General features: G+C 45.9%; 1 protein-coding gene across 2 annotated transcripts in view; it reads right to left on the bottom strand.

The window, feature by feature from the left end:
• Positions 1–2,471: 2,471 nt before the first annotated feature.
• znf318 (zinc finger protein 318) overlaps positions 2,472–16,351 on the bottom strand; it is a 23,411-nt gene continuing 9,531 nt past the window's right edge. The window contains exons 3-11 of one of the 2 annotated variants that reach the window (XM_084948295.1): positions 14,910–15,504; positions 13,611–14,793; positions 12,706–12,800; positions 12,409–12,508; positions 11,721–12,037; positions 8,508–8,699; positions 8,280–8,373; positions 7,593–7,711; positions 2,472–7,034 (exon numbers count right to left, since the gene is read on the bottom strand). In XM_084948295.1, coding sequence (XP_084804421.1) covers positions 4,233–7,034; positions 7,593–7,711; positions 8,280–8,373; positions 8,508–8,699; positions 11,721–12,037; positions 12,409–12,508; positions 12,706–12,800; positions 13,611–14,793; positions 14,910–15,504 — 5,497 coding nt within the window. In that variant the 3' untranslated portion in view covers positions 2,472–4,232. The remainder of the gene's footprint in view (positions 7,035–7,592; positions 7,712–8,279; positions 8,374–8,507; positions 8,700–11,720; positions 12,038–12,408; positions 12,509–12,705; positions 12,801–13,610; positions 14,794–14,909; positions 15,505–16,351) is intronic. The other variant, XM_084948296.1, reaches the window with a different exon arrangement.

Below are 16,351 nucleotides of genomic sequence, written 5' to 3'. Positions count from 1 at the left end.
TCTTTTAGAATCACTCATCTTAGCAGTAGGATTTACATGAAAATGTACATTTTTTGCACTCTCTGGTCAACTGACTCAGTGAATCAAATGACTCAAAAAACCCGATTCACTTTGGTGAGTGACTCATTAAAACTCGATTCAGTAAAAAGAATCAAATTTACCATCACTACTTTCTGTACGCCATTATATTTGTGCCACAAAACCAGCCAATCACAGACTTGGATGCAAAAAAATCTGATTGGCTGTTCTGGTCTCCAATCAGCTCGAAATGACGAAATGCAATATCCCAGAATCCATTTCGTCCAAAACTCAGACGAGGCAGTGGCGGAGGAACACAGAGTGGCAGAGTTTGAAATATTACTCTTTCTGCGTCACAAAATAAACTTTTAAGATATTTTCATGCGAGAATGTTTCTGTGTAAACTTCAAATATCTGCTCGATTCATCAAGACGTCAGATATTTGCAAAAGTGCTCTAATGTTTTTGGAGATGCCTGTTACCCACCAGCTGACCGGGTGGGAACTCGGGTTAAACGCTGATGAAAATGCAGAAAACACAGATCATGAACACTTGTTCAACCAATCACTTTCATTCCACTTTGATCTGCGACAAACTGACGGTTCATCTCTGTTACAGTGTTGCGTTAGACTGCTATATTTTTTTGTTCTTTATGCTGTAGATGTTCATGTCTCTGGAATAGTTGACAGTAATAAGGATGAGTTCCTGTAAAATCATATTGATATGACCCGTGACATATTCGTAGATGACAGTTAGATTAGTTTGATGGGTTAACTCAGAGAGCTGAAGATATCGTGGACATGCTGACCTCGCTCCGTGGTGTACAGGGCCGTTTACCCTCATGATTAATATTCACAATAAAAATATTAGCCGAACATCATGAAGTCTGTATGTGTTTCATAGTGTCGAACAACCTTTGTACAGTTAAAGCCAGCAGTTACTACATGACGGAAACACCAACGTTATCTCTTTTATGCGTTTATACGCAGGTCACGCTGATTACTGAACAAAGGCCCGAAGATCGGCTGTTAATCGAATTTATTTGCTCTCTCTCCTCCTTAAACATGTTTTTAATGTTAGTTATAATTCAGAATTAGCAACTGAAACATGTATGACACATAAGAATACCAGGAAATAAAACCCCGATAAATATAACCTCAGTAAATGAAGTCAGTGTCAGCAGGGGTTATTACAGCTGTGTACCGGGGCCTGCGCTTTGTCGGTGGTAATAACAGCTCGATTGCGAGGCGAGGCGAGCGGGTCTGTCCCACGCTTTGCCGTGAGAATGGGCAGACATCTCCGAAATCATCGAAGCACTTTTGCAAAGAGGCTGTATCTTGACAAACTGACCAGACACATGAAGATTAAACTGCTACATTCTCGGCTAAAAAAATATTAAAACAGTATTTGGTGACACACAAACAGGGTTTTTCAAAGTTCAGTTCTGTTAGTTTCCACATGCCGGTTGTTGTGTGCTAAAAACAATGGCCACCAGGCCAAAGCAATGGTTTTCACTCGATCAGCGTTAACCCCGCCCCCTGAGTTTGATGGGTGAGGTTGACAGATAAAATGGGTGAGACCTGGTGAGACCTGAAGGAGTCAACTGTGCCAAAATGAATTAATTAAATACACCATTAAATAATTATTTAAATGTGACAATAATTAATTAAAATGTGAAATAAATAAATAATTAGTTAAATGTGTCAAAAACATTTTTAATTAATTATTGCCACATTTAATTAATTATTTAATGGTGTATTTAATTAATTCATTATGGCAGTCCTGGCGTTCCATAGGGCACAGCCTAACACTTGAAAAAGGAAACGACCACTATGTAATCCATTTATTTTAACAAAGTAACTGCATTCTAATTATCACCTATTTAAATGGTAACTGTAACAGAATACAGTTACTCATATTTTGTATTCCATTACTCCCCAACACTGTAGATGCCCCCCAACATGGAGACAGGCTCAATCAGAGACTTTACCTGAGACAGGTGAGCCCCGTTGGGTCACAAACTGCAGTATAATAATCGTATGATCGGCTTGAGTATTTGGACTTGTCCCCGATTACCTCTGCATGGACGCCACTGCGCGGTTCTCAGATTTGACACTTCTAGAGTCGACCCAACTCTGGCTGCAAGAATCTCTGGAAGGTTTCTTAATCATTGCAGATTATTCATCAAACCTTCAAATACAAACTAAATAAGAGAGAATATCTCAAACTAATCTGGGTCAGAATTTCCTTCTGCTTACAATCATCCAGACATTAGGCTCTCAGAACTTTATTAATAATATATAACTATTAATATTTTAATAATAAATCAGATTTTTGCCTTTTATCTGTAGAAGTACTTAAACCTGAGCCAAGCGTCCCCCGTGTGTTCCGATTTTGTCCTGATTTTGATTGAATAAAGTTTCTTTCCCTTGTAATGAGCCCACAGAGACATGCTGGAGTTTCTCCTTTTATTAAAACTTTAACACATTACAGAACGAGCAGTTTCAGACACGATGAACGAAGAACATCCGATGCAGTTCCAGTAACTGTTTCATTCAGGAGCATCAGAACAAGCTTTCCGAGGTCGAAACAGGATGAAACGAGGCCTTAACTGTGAGCCCCCCAAAACGACACTGTGCTCTTTGAAGGAGCAGTCTTCCAACCATCAGTTTCATCTGTAAGAGGCCGTTCAACAGGTGATGAGGGAACAACATTTCCTTTTAGTAATTTACGCTCTGCTTTACAACCATTTGTTTGAGACCCTAAATGGGATTACAGCCTCTCATCTGCAAGTTCTTAAACAGGTTAACCACAAATTTAGTACATTACAGTGAGTTAATCTGGGTTAGCTGGATCAAACACTGAGAACCAGTGAAAGGACCATGACTCAGATCTTCACCTTCACATTGACATATTTCCCAGACACTAAGAAACTTTTGACGATCTGGTTGCTAAATTAAGCCTCACCTCGTGTTCTGAGATGCCATATTCTCTGTAGGTTCAGGAACTTTGAGGTCCAGGTCTCAGGTTCTTTTCTAGCATTTCCCAGCCACAGATTTATCTATTCTGAGACAGATGATTCAGTTCAGACCCTTTACACAGGGGAAGACATCCAGCAAGTCTGAGATCAACAACAGAAAGGTCGCCTATAAAAAAAAATAAAATAAATACACCGATGGCTTGAAAATTTAAGAAATGTCCCTGGGATGAACCGTCTGAACTTTGTTGGGCTTTTTTGACTTCAGGAATCTTTTATTTCCCGAAAGGTTCTAAGCCAACATTTCCTGTGACAAGAAGCAGAAATGAGGTGAAACCAAACAGTCGGTCCAGATGAACTGTGAAAGGGTTCAAGGATTACAAAGTGTTCAAGGTTCACCTCAGAGTACGGAAATTCACAGGAGTCTTAGCAGACTCATCCAAATATTCATCATTGTCAGCTGTATCTCCACTTTCAACAGAGAGCACCTCAGACAGACACTCTGCTGCCTCAAAGGACAAGTTGTGTCATTACAATAAAAGACTGTGCTTGACTGAGCCTGGTTTATGTATTTCAAAGACTGGGTCAGGCTGAAAGTCTGCAATTGTGTTTTTATTATTTAGAGCCAGGTAGCAACATGTACACGGTAACTAAAAACTAACAAATCACAACCAGACCGGGTGAGCGCTCTGATTTTATAAGGTTTCTCGTTCAGTAGATCGGATGGCAGTCATCTACATGAGCTCACTAGTCCTGTTAGGTGGAATCATTATTCATTTAAATGCAACTCCAAAACGCAACACACCAGCGGTCCCAGCTGCCAAATATGATCAAAGAGAGGAGGTTTATTGTGTTATTTAAACAGAAATGGCATAAATCAAGCAGTTTACAGGTTTATTTGAGTATTTAAATTCTTCTTTTAGTCTATTGGAAACCTACGAAGTGTAAGCAAAAGCTGCAAAACTAGGAGACTGCTGGGTGAGGACAAATGTCCTGGACACGTTTCTATGAGATCAATCAGACCTAAAAACAAATTCTGGAGAAAACAGTGAACAAAGGAATTCAATTAAACTCTAAATAAATCTGGTCCTTTAGACAGGTGAAGTCCCTCAGCAAGAGTGTCTATCTCGTCACTTTCACATGCCCTCCACTATGTGACACATTGTGGCTTCAGCCTTTCTGGATAGCCGAGCGGTTAGAATAAACCCCGCCCCCATGTCACAAAGCCCAGTCGCCTCCTACTCAAAGTTAAAATCATATTCAAAGTCCAGTGAGGTCATGTCAGAGGGCAAGCCCAGTGTTTCTGCAGTTATCTTCATAATCTGAGGGTTCGCCTCACTGGACGCCTCAGCCTCTGGCTGCGACACAGAGCCAGGATCTACCATGTCCAAGTTCTTTGGGTCTGTAGTTGCAGCATCAGTGTCACCTGAAGTTGACTCGGGTTCTGGTTCAGGCTGGTTCTGGTTCAGCTGCTGTCGGGTTTGGTATCTTGTTTGGGATCGGGTTTGCCGGGTTGGCCGAGGAGCAGGCGGGGTTTTCTTACCCCTAGTTTTAGGACCCGTTTTTGGTTTGGGTTCAGGTTCTGTGTCAGAATGAGTCTCTGGATGGAATTCGTTGACCTTGCTTAATTCTGACTGTTGGGGCTCTATTTGACTTTCAGGACATGGTTTGAGCTGGGACTCCAGTCTGGAAGACTGACTCTCTGGGAAGATTTGGGGATCCAATTTGGCTGTCACGGACTGGTCTTCAGGTGCACTCTGAACCTCACACTGAAGCGGGGGAGACACTCTTGGTTGAGGCATTTGCGTGTTTCTTTCATTAGGTAGAGCCAACTCAGATGCGGAGTCTTTGGCAGACTGCAGGGACCAGACAGACATAATTTGAATGCCTGAGTTTGTCGGGGTCAGTGGGTTTTGTGGCTGCTCATTTGGATTTCGTTGTGGAGATCTTTGGAGTTCATTTGGAAGCGGGAACTGAGTAAGACCTTGTGCCTTGGGCTGTGGTTCAGACTGGAGTTCAAGGTGTTGCTGTGTCTGTGGTTTGGACTGTGGCTGGGACCCAGGTTCAGGGTGCAGTTTGGGCTGTGGTTGGGACTGTGGCTGAGACTCAGGTTGGGGCTGTAATTCTGGGTGTGGTTTGGACTGTGGTTGGGGTGTTAGGGCTTTTGGAACTGGAAATGGACTTTTACTGCCACTACTGCCTTCAGCTCTAGTATCTGATGCTGGTTTGCTGAAGGAGGAGGGGCCCGTTTGGCTGATGCTGCTGTAGAAGATGCCAAATAAATCTTGGGCTCTGGCTGCAGCCAGGTTGCTCCTAAATTTGTCCGATTTCTGAGCTCCATCACACTTATTCATGAAAGGTGGAGGTTTGACAAACACCGTACGAGTCTGCTCACCCTCTGGGACACCAGGAGCTGCCACATCAGACACAATCTTTATCATGGCTGGTGGTGCTGGAGTAGCTGTGGTAGCTAAAGAAGTTAAAGGTTTTGCCTGTACTGGGACCGACTTTAAGTCGACTGGGACAGGTTTAGAAACTGGTGGAGCAGGGTTAACTTTAGAAGGTGTAGGAGTTGTGACACCTGCAGGGGCAGTCTTTGACTGGATTGAGGCAGGTTCAAAAACTGGTGGAGCAGGGTTAACTTTAGAAGGTGTAGGAGTTGTGAGACCTGCAGAGGCAGGATTTGGCTGGACTCGGGCAGGTTCAAAAACTGGTGGAGCAGTATTAAATTTAGAAGGTGTAGGAGTTGTAACACCAGCAGGGGCAGGATTTGGCTGGACTGGGGCTGGTTCAGAAACTGGCAGAGTAGATTTAACTTCAGATGGTACAGGCACCACGGGTGGAGGTCTAACCTGAAACAGGGGAAGGACTGCCTCAAATGGCCCAAGTTTATCAACGTATGGGACCATTTTAGTCTGAAGCAGACCATTTCCGGAACTCACGGGAGGAGGCGGGAGTACTGCGCCCTCTGTTGGAAGAGACTCTACTAAAGTAGGGTTTTGGGGTTTAATGGACAGAAAGGTATTCAGAGATGCAGGTCTGCCCATCATGGTTGGCTTCCTCAGACCTAGAGCAGGTGTAGGGAGGTTGGGTCGGATCCGTCCCCGGTTGGACATCCAGGGAGCAGATACGCTTGGTTTGTTTCCCAGCTTCTCTGCGATCTCTTTGGCAACAGCTACTGACTTTGCAAAAGAGTCTTCCACCGAGGGTGACTTGGCAGCGGCTTCATCCTCTTTGATGAATTCTGCAGCAACTTTCTCCGCCTCCTTTGCAAGCACGTTCTCCTTCTTCTTCCAAATGAACTTTCCGAATGTGGTTGTTGCTGCTGTAGTTGGTTTGCCGGCCTCCAGGCTCTGCTTGCGGAGCTTGGCCCTCATGGCTGGACTGGGGCCACAAAGAATTTTGGGCGGTTCATAGGGTTTTGGTAGTGGTTCGGGGTTGCTGACTGCCGGCTTCTCTGGCTCAAACGTTTTAAAACCTTCCCTCTCAGGTTTAGGTTTGCATTCATCTCGCTCTTTCTCATATTTGGATCTGGCATCTGAATATTTGCCACCTTTAAATTTGTCCCCATCATCTTTTGAACCATATTTGGGACGGTCATTAGCATCGGTGCGGTAATGGTACCGATATTCCTCATCCCTGCTGTATCTGTGCCGGCTGTCCCTCTCGTCTTCCTCTCGGCTGTAATGGTACTTGTCATCCTTCTTGCTGTAGTTGTACTTTTCATCATTATTTTTCTTGCTGTAATAAGGCCACTCCTTTTCAGGGCTCTTGGCATTCTTAAAATCTTCCTTTTTGCTTGGCTTTAGCTTATCCTCGTCTTCCTCCTTTTTAATTTTGGACTTGTCCTCCTTTGAAGCATTCTCTTCTTTCTTTTTCTCCTTTTCCTTTTTCTCTTTTTTGTGTTTGGACTTTTCCTCTTTGCTGCCTTTCTCATCGTCATCATGTTTGCGTTTCTTTCCACTTGCCTCTAAGGCCAGTCCCGCCTGGCGGTCCAGGTTCCGCCTCTGCTCGTACAGTGGGTTCTCATACATTTGTTTCTGGTGAGGAAGAGTCAAGAATATATATTGAATTCCACTTTGGTCACTTGACATATAAACATGTAATCTTACAATCTACACATCAGAATTGATCAAATCCCAGAAACACACTGCTCAAATAATTCAAAGCAACACTTTTTAGAGCATGGGGAAAATTCCAGGTGACAGGCAGTTACTCTAAGCTGGACATAGATGCCCCTCAGCCCAACAGCAGAACTGATGTCTGCTCCTTTGTACAGGATGAGAACTGAGGAGCATTTTTAGGTGCTGCAATGAAATTTCAGCATAATGAACGAGCCTTTTCTTTTTGACTGTTGACGCCTTTGAATTCAGTCGTCTGTAAAGGTTCATAATTTTCTCTTCCATTAAACCATGTGGCTGTCCAGATTTCCAGGATGGGGAGGGATCCTCTGAGATCCGATGTGTGAAGTGTTGCTTTATTTATATCTATCCTTTATCTATATCAAGAAAAGGAAAGGCAGACCTGACCACCTTTAAAGGTTTAGGTGGCGCAGATCGCTGTATGTTTGGCAATGCTTAAGTCATTGAGTTCCAAACCTTATACTTCTCGTTGTGAGCGTGCGTGGTGACATGCTCTTCTGCACAGATGCCGTCGCCATAAAACTCTCTGCACAGCAGGCAGAAGAATCCTCTGACGGGTACCAGGAACTCCGAACCTGCAGCGCGACACACACGACATTTTCAACCCTCAAACAGAGGATAAATGAGCTACCAATCATGTTTACCTTATGGAAGTGTCCATTTCCAGTACCTGTCAAAAAAGGAGAAGGTTAAAGAGACGGGGTGCTGACTTTTTTGGAAAACAGATGGTAAAGAGTTGAGTGGTTATTTAAGACCAGTGAAAGATGGAAAAATGCTGCCGCTCCTCAGCAATAACCGGGTGCCTGCAGGAGATGCAGTCAAGCTGTTTTTGGGGTGATACGGACACACCTGCACCAAGAACTTAGCGCACTTTACCAACTGTTGTTGCATTTTCAGCAGCTTTCAGAGCCATGTGAGGCATGAAAAGGAAACGAATCAGCACTGGAGGTGCGGACAGGAGTCTCCCCTATGCTTCGATGCGAATCACTTCATTATCACTGTTTTCATCAAAAGAGACAGAAATGGCAGCAGAGATCCACACTGAGCTCCACCTGGAACCAAAATATGGCTAACAAAATTCAGTGGTTCAAAAAACAGACTGTGATACGTCTGCAGGATCCTCTGAAGGTGCAGCACAAGTACCTTTAGCGGGTTTAGTCAGCTTCTCGTCTGGCAGCTGGTTCTTTTTGATTTTGCTCGGAGTGGAAGCCCAGGGTCGGTCATACGGGTCCAGAGTCTGAGGGACGGAGAAGAACATGAAATGTAACAAAGCAAACACGAGGAGCCCGCCGAGGTATGAATATCAACTGAATATGAAAGAGGGAGAATTTCAGACAATGTGGGTGATGATGCTTTAAAGTGAAAACCAACCTTTAGGTGCGTTTTGCTGTGCAAGTGTGTGAAAAAATCAAACATGGAACCACACGTAGCGTTACAGTTTTTGCACCAGTGGTTTCCAGCGTCATAGTATTCAAAGGGCTCGGGGGGCGGGGCTGGAGCTGCAGTGGCGTCGGGCGGCGTGTGCAGGGACGCCTTCGAAGGCGACAGAGTCACGGAAGTCTGCTAAACAAGAACAAAGAAAGAAAAATGATGGAGAGTCAAGATGGCGGGGAGAAGAGCGACAGCCTGCATTCAGAGCAAAAACAGGAGCTCCTTTTAAAGAGTTTCTTACCTTGTGTGACTCTGCATTGAAGATGTCAACGTGTATCCCTCAGACGGTTTTTATAGCGGCAGTAACTTCTTACGCAAAATTTCAACTTGAGCACAAACTTGCAGCGGTCACAATGAAACTCAGTCTAAATTCAGTCTATAACCCTCCGCTCAGCAGCGTTGTTTTCATGACCAGTCGCTCATTAACGCAATCAATAATCTGGATCTGACTCGTCCAGTATCCACGCCTTGGTAGCGTCACACCTTCCTGATGCTGAAACCCAGCGTGTGACGGCCAAACCAGCCGAGCAGCAGCTGTGAGCCAGGAGCTGATTCATGTTGATTTCTCTCACTACCTAGCACCCGACCCACGTGTTTTAATAAACTGATTAGAATAAACTGACGTTTAACTACTCGAGGAGGGTTTCAAGGAAACACATAATTACTCACAGCAAACATTCAAATGTCTGTTTAACCCATCAGCAGCCCAGGACACTGCCACGTTCTGTTGGGGTGTTGATGGAGGACTTTCGGCACATTAATGAACTGAGACCATGTGCAGATTCACACGTATGTGCTGCTTTTTGGCCTGACGTTGGATGTATCTGGACGAGGATGGGGCGCTCTTCAAACCAACAGCGCTGCGTAAGTGCACCAAATGATCAGCGAGCAGTTACTGATCATCATCGATTTGTATAACCTGGCTCACGGGGCTGTCACAACTTCAACAACCAATCACTGATGAGGCAAGCTGCACTGTCATAAATGCAAACGCTTCTGAAATGTACGCTGTGACCGTCCTAGAAACACAAAACATTTATCATCACAGTCTGCAACGACTACGACTCAGTGCGGCCTTCCCACTGTTGCCAAAGCGCTCGCTCGTAGGCGGTCACAGGACTGTTGGGTTTCCTCTGTATGTGTTATCGTAGGGTCTACCTTACAGTATAAAGCGCTTTGAGGTGACTGTTGTAATTTAGCGCTGTGTAAATAAAACTGAATTGAATCACCTCAAAGAGAGAAACTCCACCTCCAACTACTCCAGACTGGTGGAGCTTCGCCATGCACAGGTATAAATGTTGGCGGCCATGACAGTCCAGTCTGACAACATGTGATGTCACAACAAACACACAGAATGAGAGTAGAGCGCATTAAAGCCCGACACAAGCACACGTGAATCCTCCTAAACTGTCTGTGGACACGTTTGCAGAGGTACGTTAGCTTGCTAATATGGGCTCAAATTGTGGTCATAAATATTTTGTGCTTGTAAATCAGGATTTGTATGTGCGTAAAAAAAGATTTGTGTGTGGACTTAGCCAAAAAATACATGTGAAACTCTACACTCAAGTTTCAAGTTACAAGTACGAATTTTGACCCTATTTTTCTTCCTTTCATCTCACTGGTCAATGTCATGTCAATCACAAATTTAACAATCCAATCAGAGAACAGATGGGTTTGTGGAAATGACAGTCTTCACTAGTGGGGATAGTTACAAAGCTTTCTTCATTATGAATTAGCGATACATGTTTTTGTTGAACATTTGAAGATAAAAAAACAGAAACTCTTGTAGAGGACATAAAGTCAGAGACAGAAACGACAAGGAGCAGGTGCATCTAGTACAGGTAGAGCTGCTGCACACAGAATTCAGCAGCCAGCAACAAATTCTGGATCCTTGGCTTTTAGTTAGCATTAGCAGCACATGCTGCGTCCGATATGAAAGGACCTTTATGCTGCGCACTGTGACTCACAGCCATGGTCCTGGGTCAGCCCTGACTTTGTGTTAAACTAATCCTAAAATAATGGTATTTCTAACCACTGATATACCACAACTTTATCCTTTCAACAGCTGCTGAAAGTTAGGGGACCTAGCTGCTATCGGATATTTATATAGAGATCCTCCAGCTTCAAACTGTATTACCCTTCCAGGACCTGCAGTTCAAAAAAGCCCCCCTCCGACAGCCAAACCCATCTGTTCTCTGATTGGATAGATAAATTTGTGATTGACATGACATTGACCAATCAGCTGAAAGGAAGAAAAAATAGGGTCAAAATTCGTACTTGTAACTTGAGACTTGAGAGCAGAGTTTCACACTTATTTTTTGGCTAAGTCCACACACAAATCTTTTTACACATACAAAACTGATTTACAAGTACAAAATATTTACGACCACAATTTGAGCCCATATGCTAATCCTTTATGGAATTCAAATAATATTTTATTTTCTAGAAATACTTTTTTGACTTCCTGTTTCTATGTTTCACAGCTTGCTGAGCTGAACTGGTGCTCTAAACTACATCACTCGACCACAAAGATTGAAATGTTTTCAAACAGTCTTATTGTTACTACAGCTGCATTAAAACGCGCTCTCACTCTCAATGTAACGAAAACAAACGGTAGTAAAAGTACAAAGACATTTCTATGATGATGAATGGATTAAACTAATTTACATGAGACAGTAGTGAGGCTTTAGCTCCACCCAGCGATTATACAAGTCCTTTACGTGTCCGATAAACTTCTTGTTGTTAGCAAAGCTTTAAAAACATTTAATTTCTCTGAGCTATCTATTTCCAGTCTAACGCAACAAGATCGCAGAATCTTGTCATGAAACATTTAAACTTCTTATGTTAGCATTTTTATATAAAACCATTAAAACAACTAATGTTCAGTGAAACTAGTTTCACTGCCGACGTGATGATGAGGCAGACAAAACTACAAGCACAAAGTAAAATCTTCCGAAATAAAAGCATTGAATTCAAAATAACAGCTCTAGAGGACAAAGTGGTCTGCAGGTGAACCTCACTGAGTGAATAAAGGAACATGTTCTCGGTGCTTCGACACATCTCGTCTGAGTAAACTCTGATTAATAACTGACCCTAGCTATGCTTTCTAACTCCGATATCACTTCCTGTTACCTCCTCTGCAGGTGAGTGTACCTTCATCATGGGGCCGCTGGCCGCCGGCTGGCCTTCTGGGCTCCTTTCCGCCTCACGTTTCTTCTTCTGTGGTGGAGTCTGCTGCTCAGCCTTCTGGACCTCAGGCGGTTTGCTGATCCTGCGGGGTCGGTCTGACGGGTTCAGGCCAAGGATGAGTGCCACTTTCTCGATCTCGCTGCGTTTCTTCTCGGCAGCCTCGTGCTCCTTGCGGAGGTTGGAGATCTGGGCCATGACCTCCTCCTGCAGGTGGCTGATCTCCTGCAGCAGAGGGTCCTTGTGGCCATCCTTCTCCCGGCGCTTCTTCCTCAGCAGCTCGCCTGAAAAACATTGCAGGGCAAATGTCAAAGCGCCATCAGTGACGTTCCATCGATCAGAAGGCGTCTCCTGCAGCTCCATGTTTTCATGTCATACCTAAAACAACAAACACCAAATGAAACTTTCTACAGCGGCAGGTTTCTGAAATGATCAGCTGTACACAGCTGTGCACATGTTGAATAAAAACAAATAAAAAAAGTCCCAGAGGTGATCCCTGAGGATCTCCAGTCTCATTTCAGCTGAGAAAAGTGTCTGATTTTATACTTCATTAATAAACTTAAAACCAACACCAGCTTTATAGGACGTCCCACCACATGCTGGCTGCGATTGCTGCGTGGGCGGAGCATAAATCACCTGTAACACAGTAACACACCTTGCTGCTTCCTGAGTCTCTCCAGCTCCTTCATCAGATACTCCTTCTTCTTCATCCTGATCTCTCGCTCCTGCTTCAGCTTCTCTCTCTCTTCCAGAACCTGAACAAACCAACACAGTCACAGGTGTGAACATCCAATCAGCTGAATCAGTGAGTCAGAGGCTCCACCCAAATCTACATCTTTCCTTCTTGGAATGATCCACATCTCAGTTTTTCAGGTGGAGCCAAAGGATGTGGAGGCATAAACTTCCTTCTGACGTAAATGCAAAGACGTGGGAAGAAGCGATGGAGGCTGACCTTCTGTTTCTGGCTCTCGTTGTTCTGCTCCTCAGACACTCTCGCAGCTTTGGCGCTCCCCTTCTCTGCGTGTTGGGTGGAGCTCTTCACCAAACCTGAGGATGGACAGACACATTTATTTACACCGACTGACCCACAGCTGCTCATCCTGCTCTCGCTGGTCGATGAATCCAGTTTATTCTTCCAGCGCTCGCCAGTTCTGTACACTGGATTCAACTGTGGCCAACCATGTGTTACACTGATTATGGAGGCGGGTAAAAATAGTAACAACACATTTTAAAACTACCTGAATGTTTATGACTTAATGACTCGTTTCTACATGCAAACATTTGTGTAGTGCACATTTCAGCCTTCTCAACCTATTAAATAACACAGCTAATAAAAATGGCTAAGTACTCTGAAGCAAACAAACTGTATATAAAAACGGAAGTAGCTTCTTAAAGCTGCATTGTTTTTAATGTCCAGTAGGGGGCGACTCCACTGGCCTGACGGTAGAGAAGCCATTGAGAGGGACTGTCCTGCTCAAGAACTAGCTAGCTTACAGGTTCAGTCACTGCTTTCAGGTCTGACTAAATAAAACATGAAGTTTATTTTAGTCCCGTTCCAGTCACAGAGGAGCAGCAAGCAGGGGACAATCATTGGATAATGAACATTTAATCACAACTTGTTGACCAATGAGGATGCAGAGTCTCTGTGACAAATCAGTAACTGTTCAATAGTCAGCCGTGTCTCCTACATGCTGTTTTGCAGAGGTGGCAGGGGGAGAAGTGAGAGGACAAACACTACAGCAACCTACACGCAAGAGGAAGGGGCAGGGCCACCTGGTTAGCGGTGAGGAAAACATCCCGCAATTAATCGTCACGCTCAGACTAAATGTGATAAGAGTTCTTTAAAAGGAGACTGACCTTTGACCCCTGGCTCAGGGGTATAAGCCTGTTTGTAGGGCAGTGTGGGGGGGTACTCCTCAGCAACTGTAGGAGGAGGCATCCTCATGTTCGGGGGTGGATATGTGGGGGGCCACTGCTGGGGTACGAAGGGCAAGTAATTCCCATACTGACTGTACACAGGTGGGGGGTAGCTGGGGTGCATCATGGCGGGGACCTGCGAAGGGGGGTAGGTGGGGATGGGTACACCTGGATGAGGGGGGTGGCAGCTTGGCTCTGGAGTCTGACAGGGCGGCGCTGCCGTGTTGCTCCACTCGCCTTTCTCCTCTTTAATGTCACGGTCTTGGTGAGATTTGAGCGGAGCTGAGCTCTTCCTGCGGTCATCCTCGTCGCTGCTCCAGCCGGCGCCAGTGGCACCGCGTCCGTGGCTCCGGCTCCGGCTGGTGCTGCTAGAGCTGCCACTGTGACTTCGTGACCTACGGCCCTGCCGGCTGCCATCAGAGCTGTCGGAGGAGTACTGTCTGCGCCGCGTGGGCGTCTTTGTAGGGGGTTTCTTCCCGTGGAGACGCTCTTTGGTCCTGGCGGCCATCTTGGTAATTTCGGCCACTCCAAGGTCCAGACCGATGGTTTTAAGCAGATCCTGGATCTTCTCGTACTCTTCTAGTGCCTGGCGCTCGCTCTCCTCCAGGGGCTCGTTCCCCGGTGGGTGAGCGGGGTTCGACACCTGGGCCGTGGTGTTGTGGTCGGGGCTGATGGTGGGCCTGCTCGCATAACTGTCCGTGGAGTGAGGGGGCTGAAGGGTACATCCGTGTGTCTGAGCAGAGACCAGTTTCTGCTGTGGGTAGTCTCCATACAGCGCCTCCTCAGTTACTTCTCCATACAAGTCTAGACTGTGGGTCAAGACTGGCTCCGGCGCCGGCGGTGGTTTGGGTTCCTCCGAATCGCCATACAGGAATCTCTCCTCGTCGTCAATGTCGTCCAGCACCTTCTCCTGAGTCCTGGGCCCCGGCATTGTCATCCCCAGCAGGCTGAGGATTTCTTTGATCTCAGCGTCGAGGCCAGCGCGGCGAGCCATCTGTGGATCAGACCGCAGCTCCGCAAGCATGGACGCCACCATGCGAGGGTCAGCGCCTTTGACGGCCTGCAGGAGCTGATCGGCCAGTCGGGACATGGAGCCATCCTGAGTTTGAGGAGAGTCCGTGCTCTGTAACAGAAATACTATGATGGTCATTTTGAGGAACTCCGCCGTGGTCATCTCTGCTTTTTGGCTAACAGAAGCATGTATCGAAACACCGACTGAAACACTGTCTGCAAACTTACCCTGACGGATGGCGAGTCCTCGGAGCTGCGTTTCTTCAGGATGGACTTTGTTGGTAACGTGAGCAGCTCCTCAAGTTCCTTCCTGCGGCGAGCCATTTCTAACTCCTTAAACCCTTTATTCAAATCTGTGGCATCACTTCTGCTGCGGCTGCTTGAGCTGCTGCTTGCACTGCGACTGCGGCTCCTCTGACGGCTCTTACTGCGAGCATAGCTCGTCCCTTTGCTGTAGCTTCGCCCTCGACTCCTTCCTCTGGATCGAGACCTGGATCTGGACCTAGATTTAGACCTGCTGCGGGGGCGACTCTTGCTGCGGCCCCGACTCTTGGCCCTGCTCCGGTCTGGACTGTGGCTCTGGCTCTTCGCCCTGCTCTTGGCCCTGCTCCGGTCTGGACTGCGGCTCTGGCTCTTGGCCCTGCTCTTGGCCCTGCTCCGGTCCGGACTGCGGCTTCGGCCCCGGCTCTTGGCCCGGCTCCGTTTCGGACTGCGGCTCTGGCTACGGGGACGGCTCTTGCTCCTTCCAAGACTCCTGGCCCGACTCCGGTCGGGACTGCGGCTGTGAGGTTTGCTCCGGCCCCGACTTTGCTCGTACTCCCGTCTACATGGAGACAAAAACATGAAGTAGCTAAACCTCACTGGTTGTGCAGATAACACATTTTTACCATTCACTGACACATAATTGCCAGAAACCTCGAAGCACAGGCCGAGGGGGCGGTGTGGCAGCAAGTTTTCACACCACCCTACTAATCAACGAAAGACCCAGACAGACTTTTAATTCATTTGAAAGCCTGATGCTTAACATTGTCCACCCCAGCTGTGAAACTCAGAAACCAGTCTTACTTGTTATCATCTATCGTCCACCTGGGCCTTACACAGAGTTTCTGTCTGATTTCTCAGACTTTTTATCTGATTTAGTTCTGAGCTCAGATAAAATAATTATTGTGGGTGATTTTAACATCCATGTAGATGCTAAAAATGACAGCCTCAACATGGCATTTAATCTGTTATTAGACTCAATTGGCTTCTCTCAACATGTAAAAGAACCCACCCACCACTTTAATCACACTCTAGATCTTGTTTTAACATATGGCATAGAAACTGAACATTTAACAGTGTTTCCTGAAAACCCTCTCCTGTCTGATCATTTCCTGATAACATTTACATTTACAATAATTGATTACACAGCAGTAGAGAGTAGACTTTATCACAGTAGATGTCTTTCTGAAAGCGCTGTAACTAAGTTTAAGAATATAATCCACCCACTGTTATCATCTTCAATGCCCTGTACCAACACAGAGCAGAGCAGCTATCTGAACGCAGGGCTCGCAAAATCGCTAGCCCGACGTCCTGGAGCTAGCGATATCTCCAGTCGGGCGACCAAAACCCATCTCAGCCCCGCCCGTCAGGCTATATGATAACCCAACGGGCGGGGCTGAGATAGATTT

The sequence above is a fragment of the Perissodus microlepis genome, chromosome 13 (assembly GCF_051167445.1).
Source record: "Perissodus microlepis isolate ML-2025 ecotype Zambia chromosome 13, ASM5116744v1, whole genome shotgun sequence".
Lineage (NCBI taxonomy): Eukaryota > Metazoa > Chordata > Actinopteri > Cichliformes > Cichlidae > Perissodus > Perissodus microlepis.
Note: the sequence above shows the minus strand (reverse complement) of the source record. Positions and strands in the feature narration are given on the sequence as shown.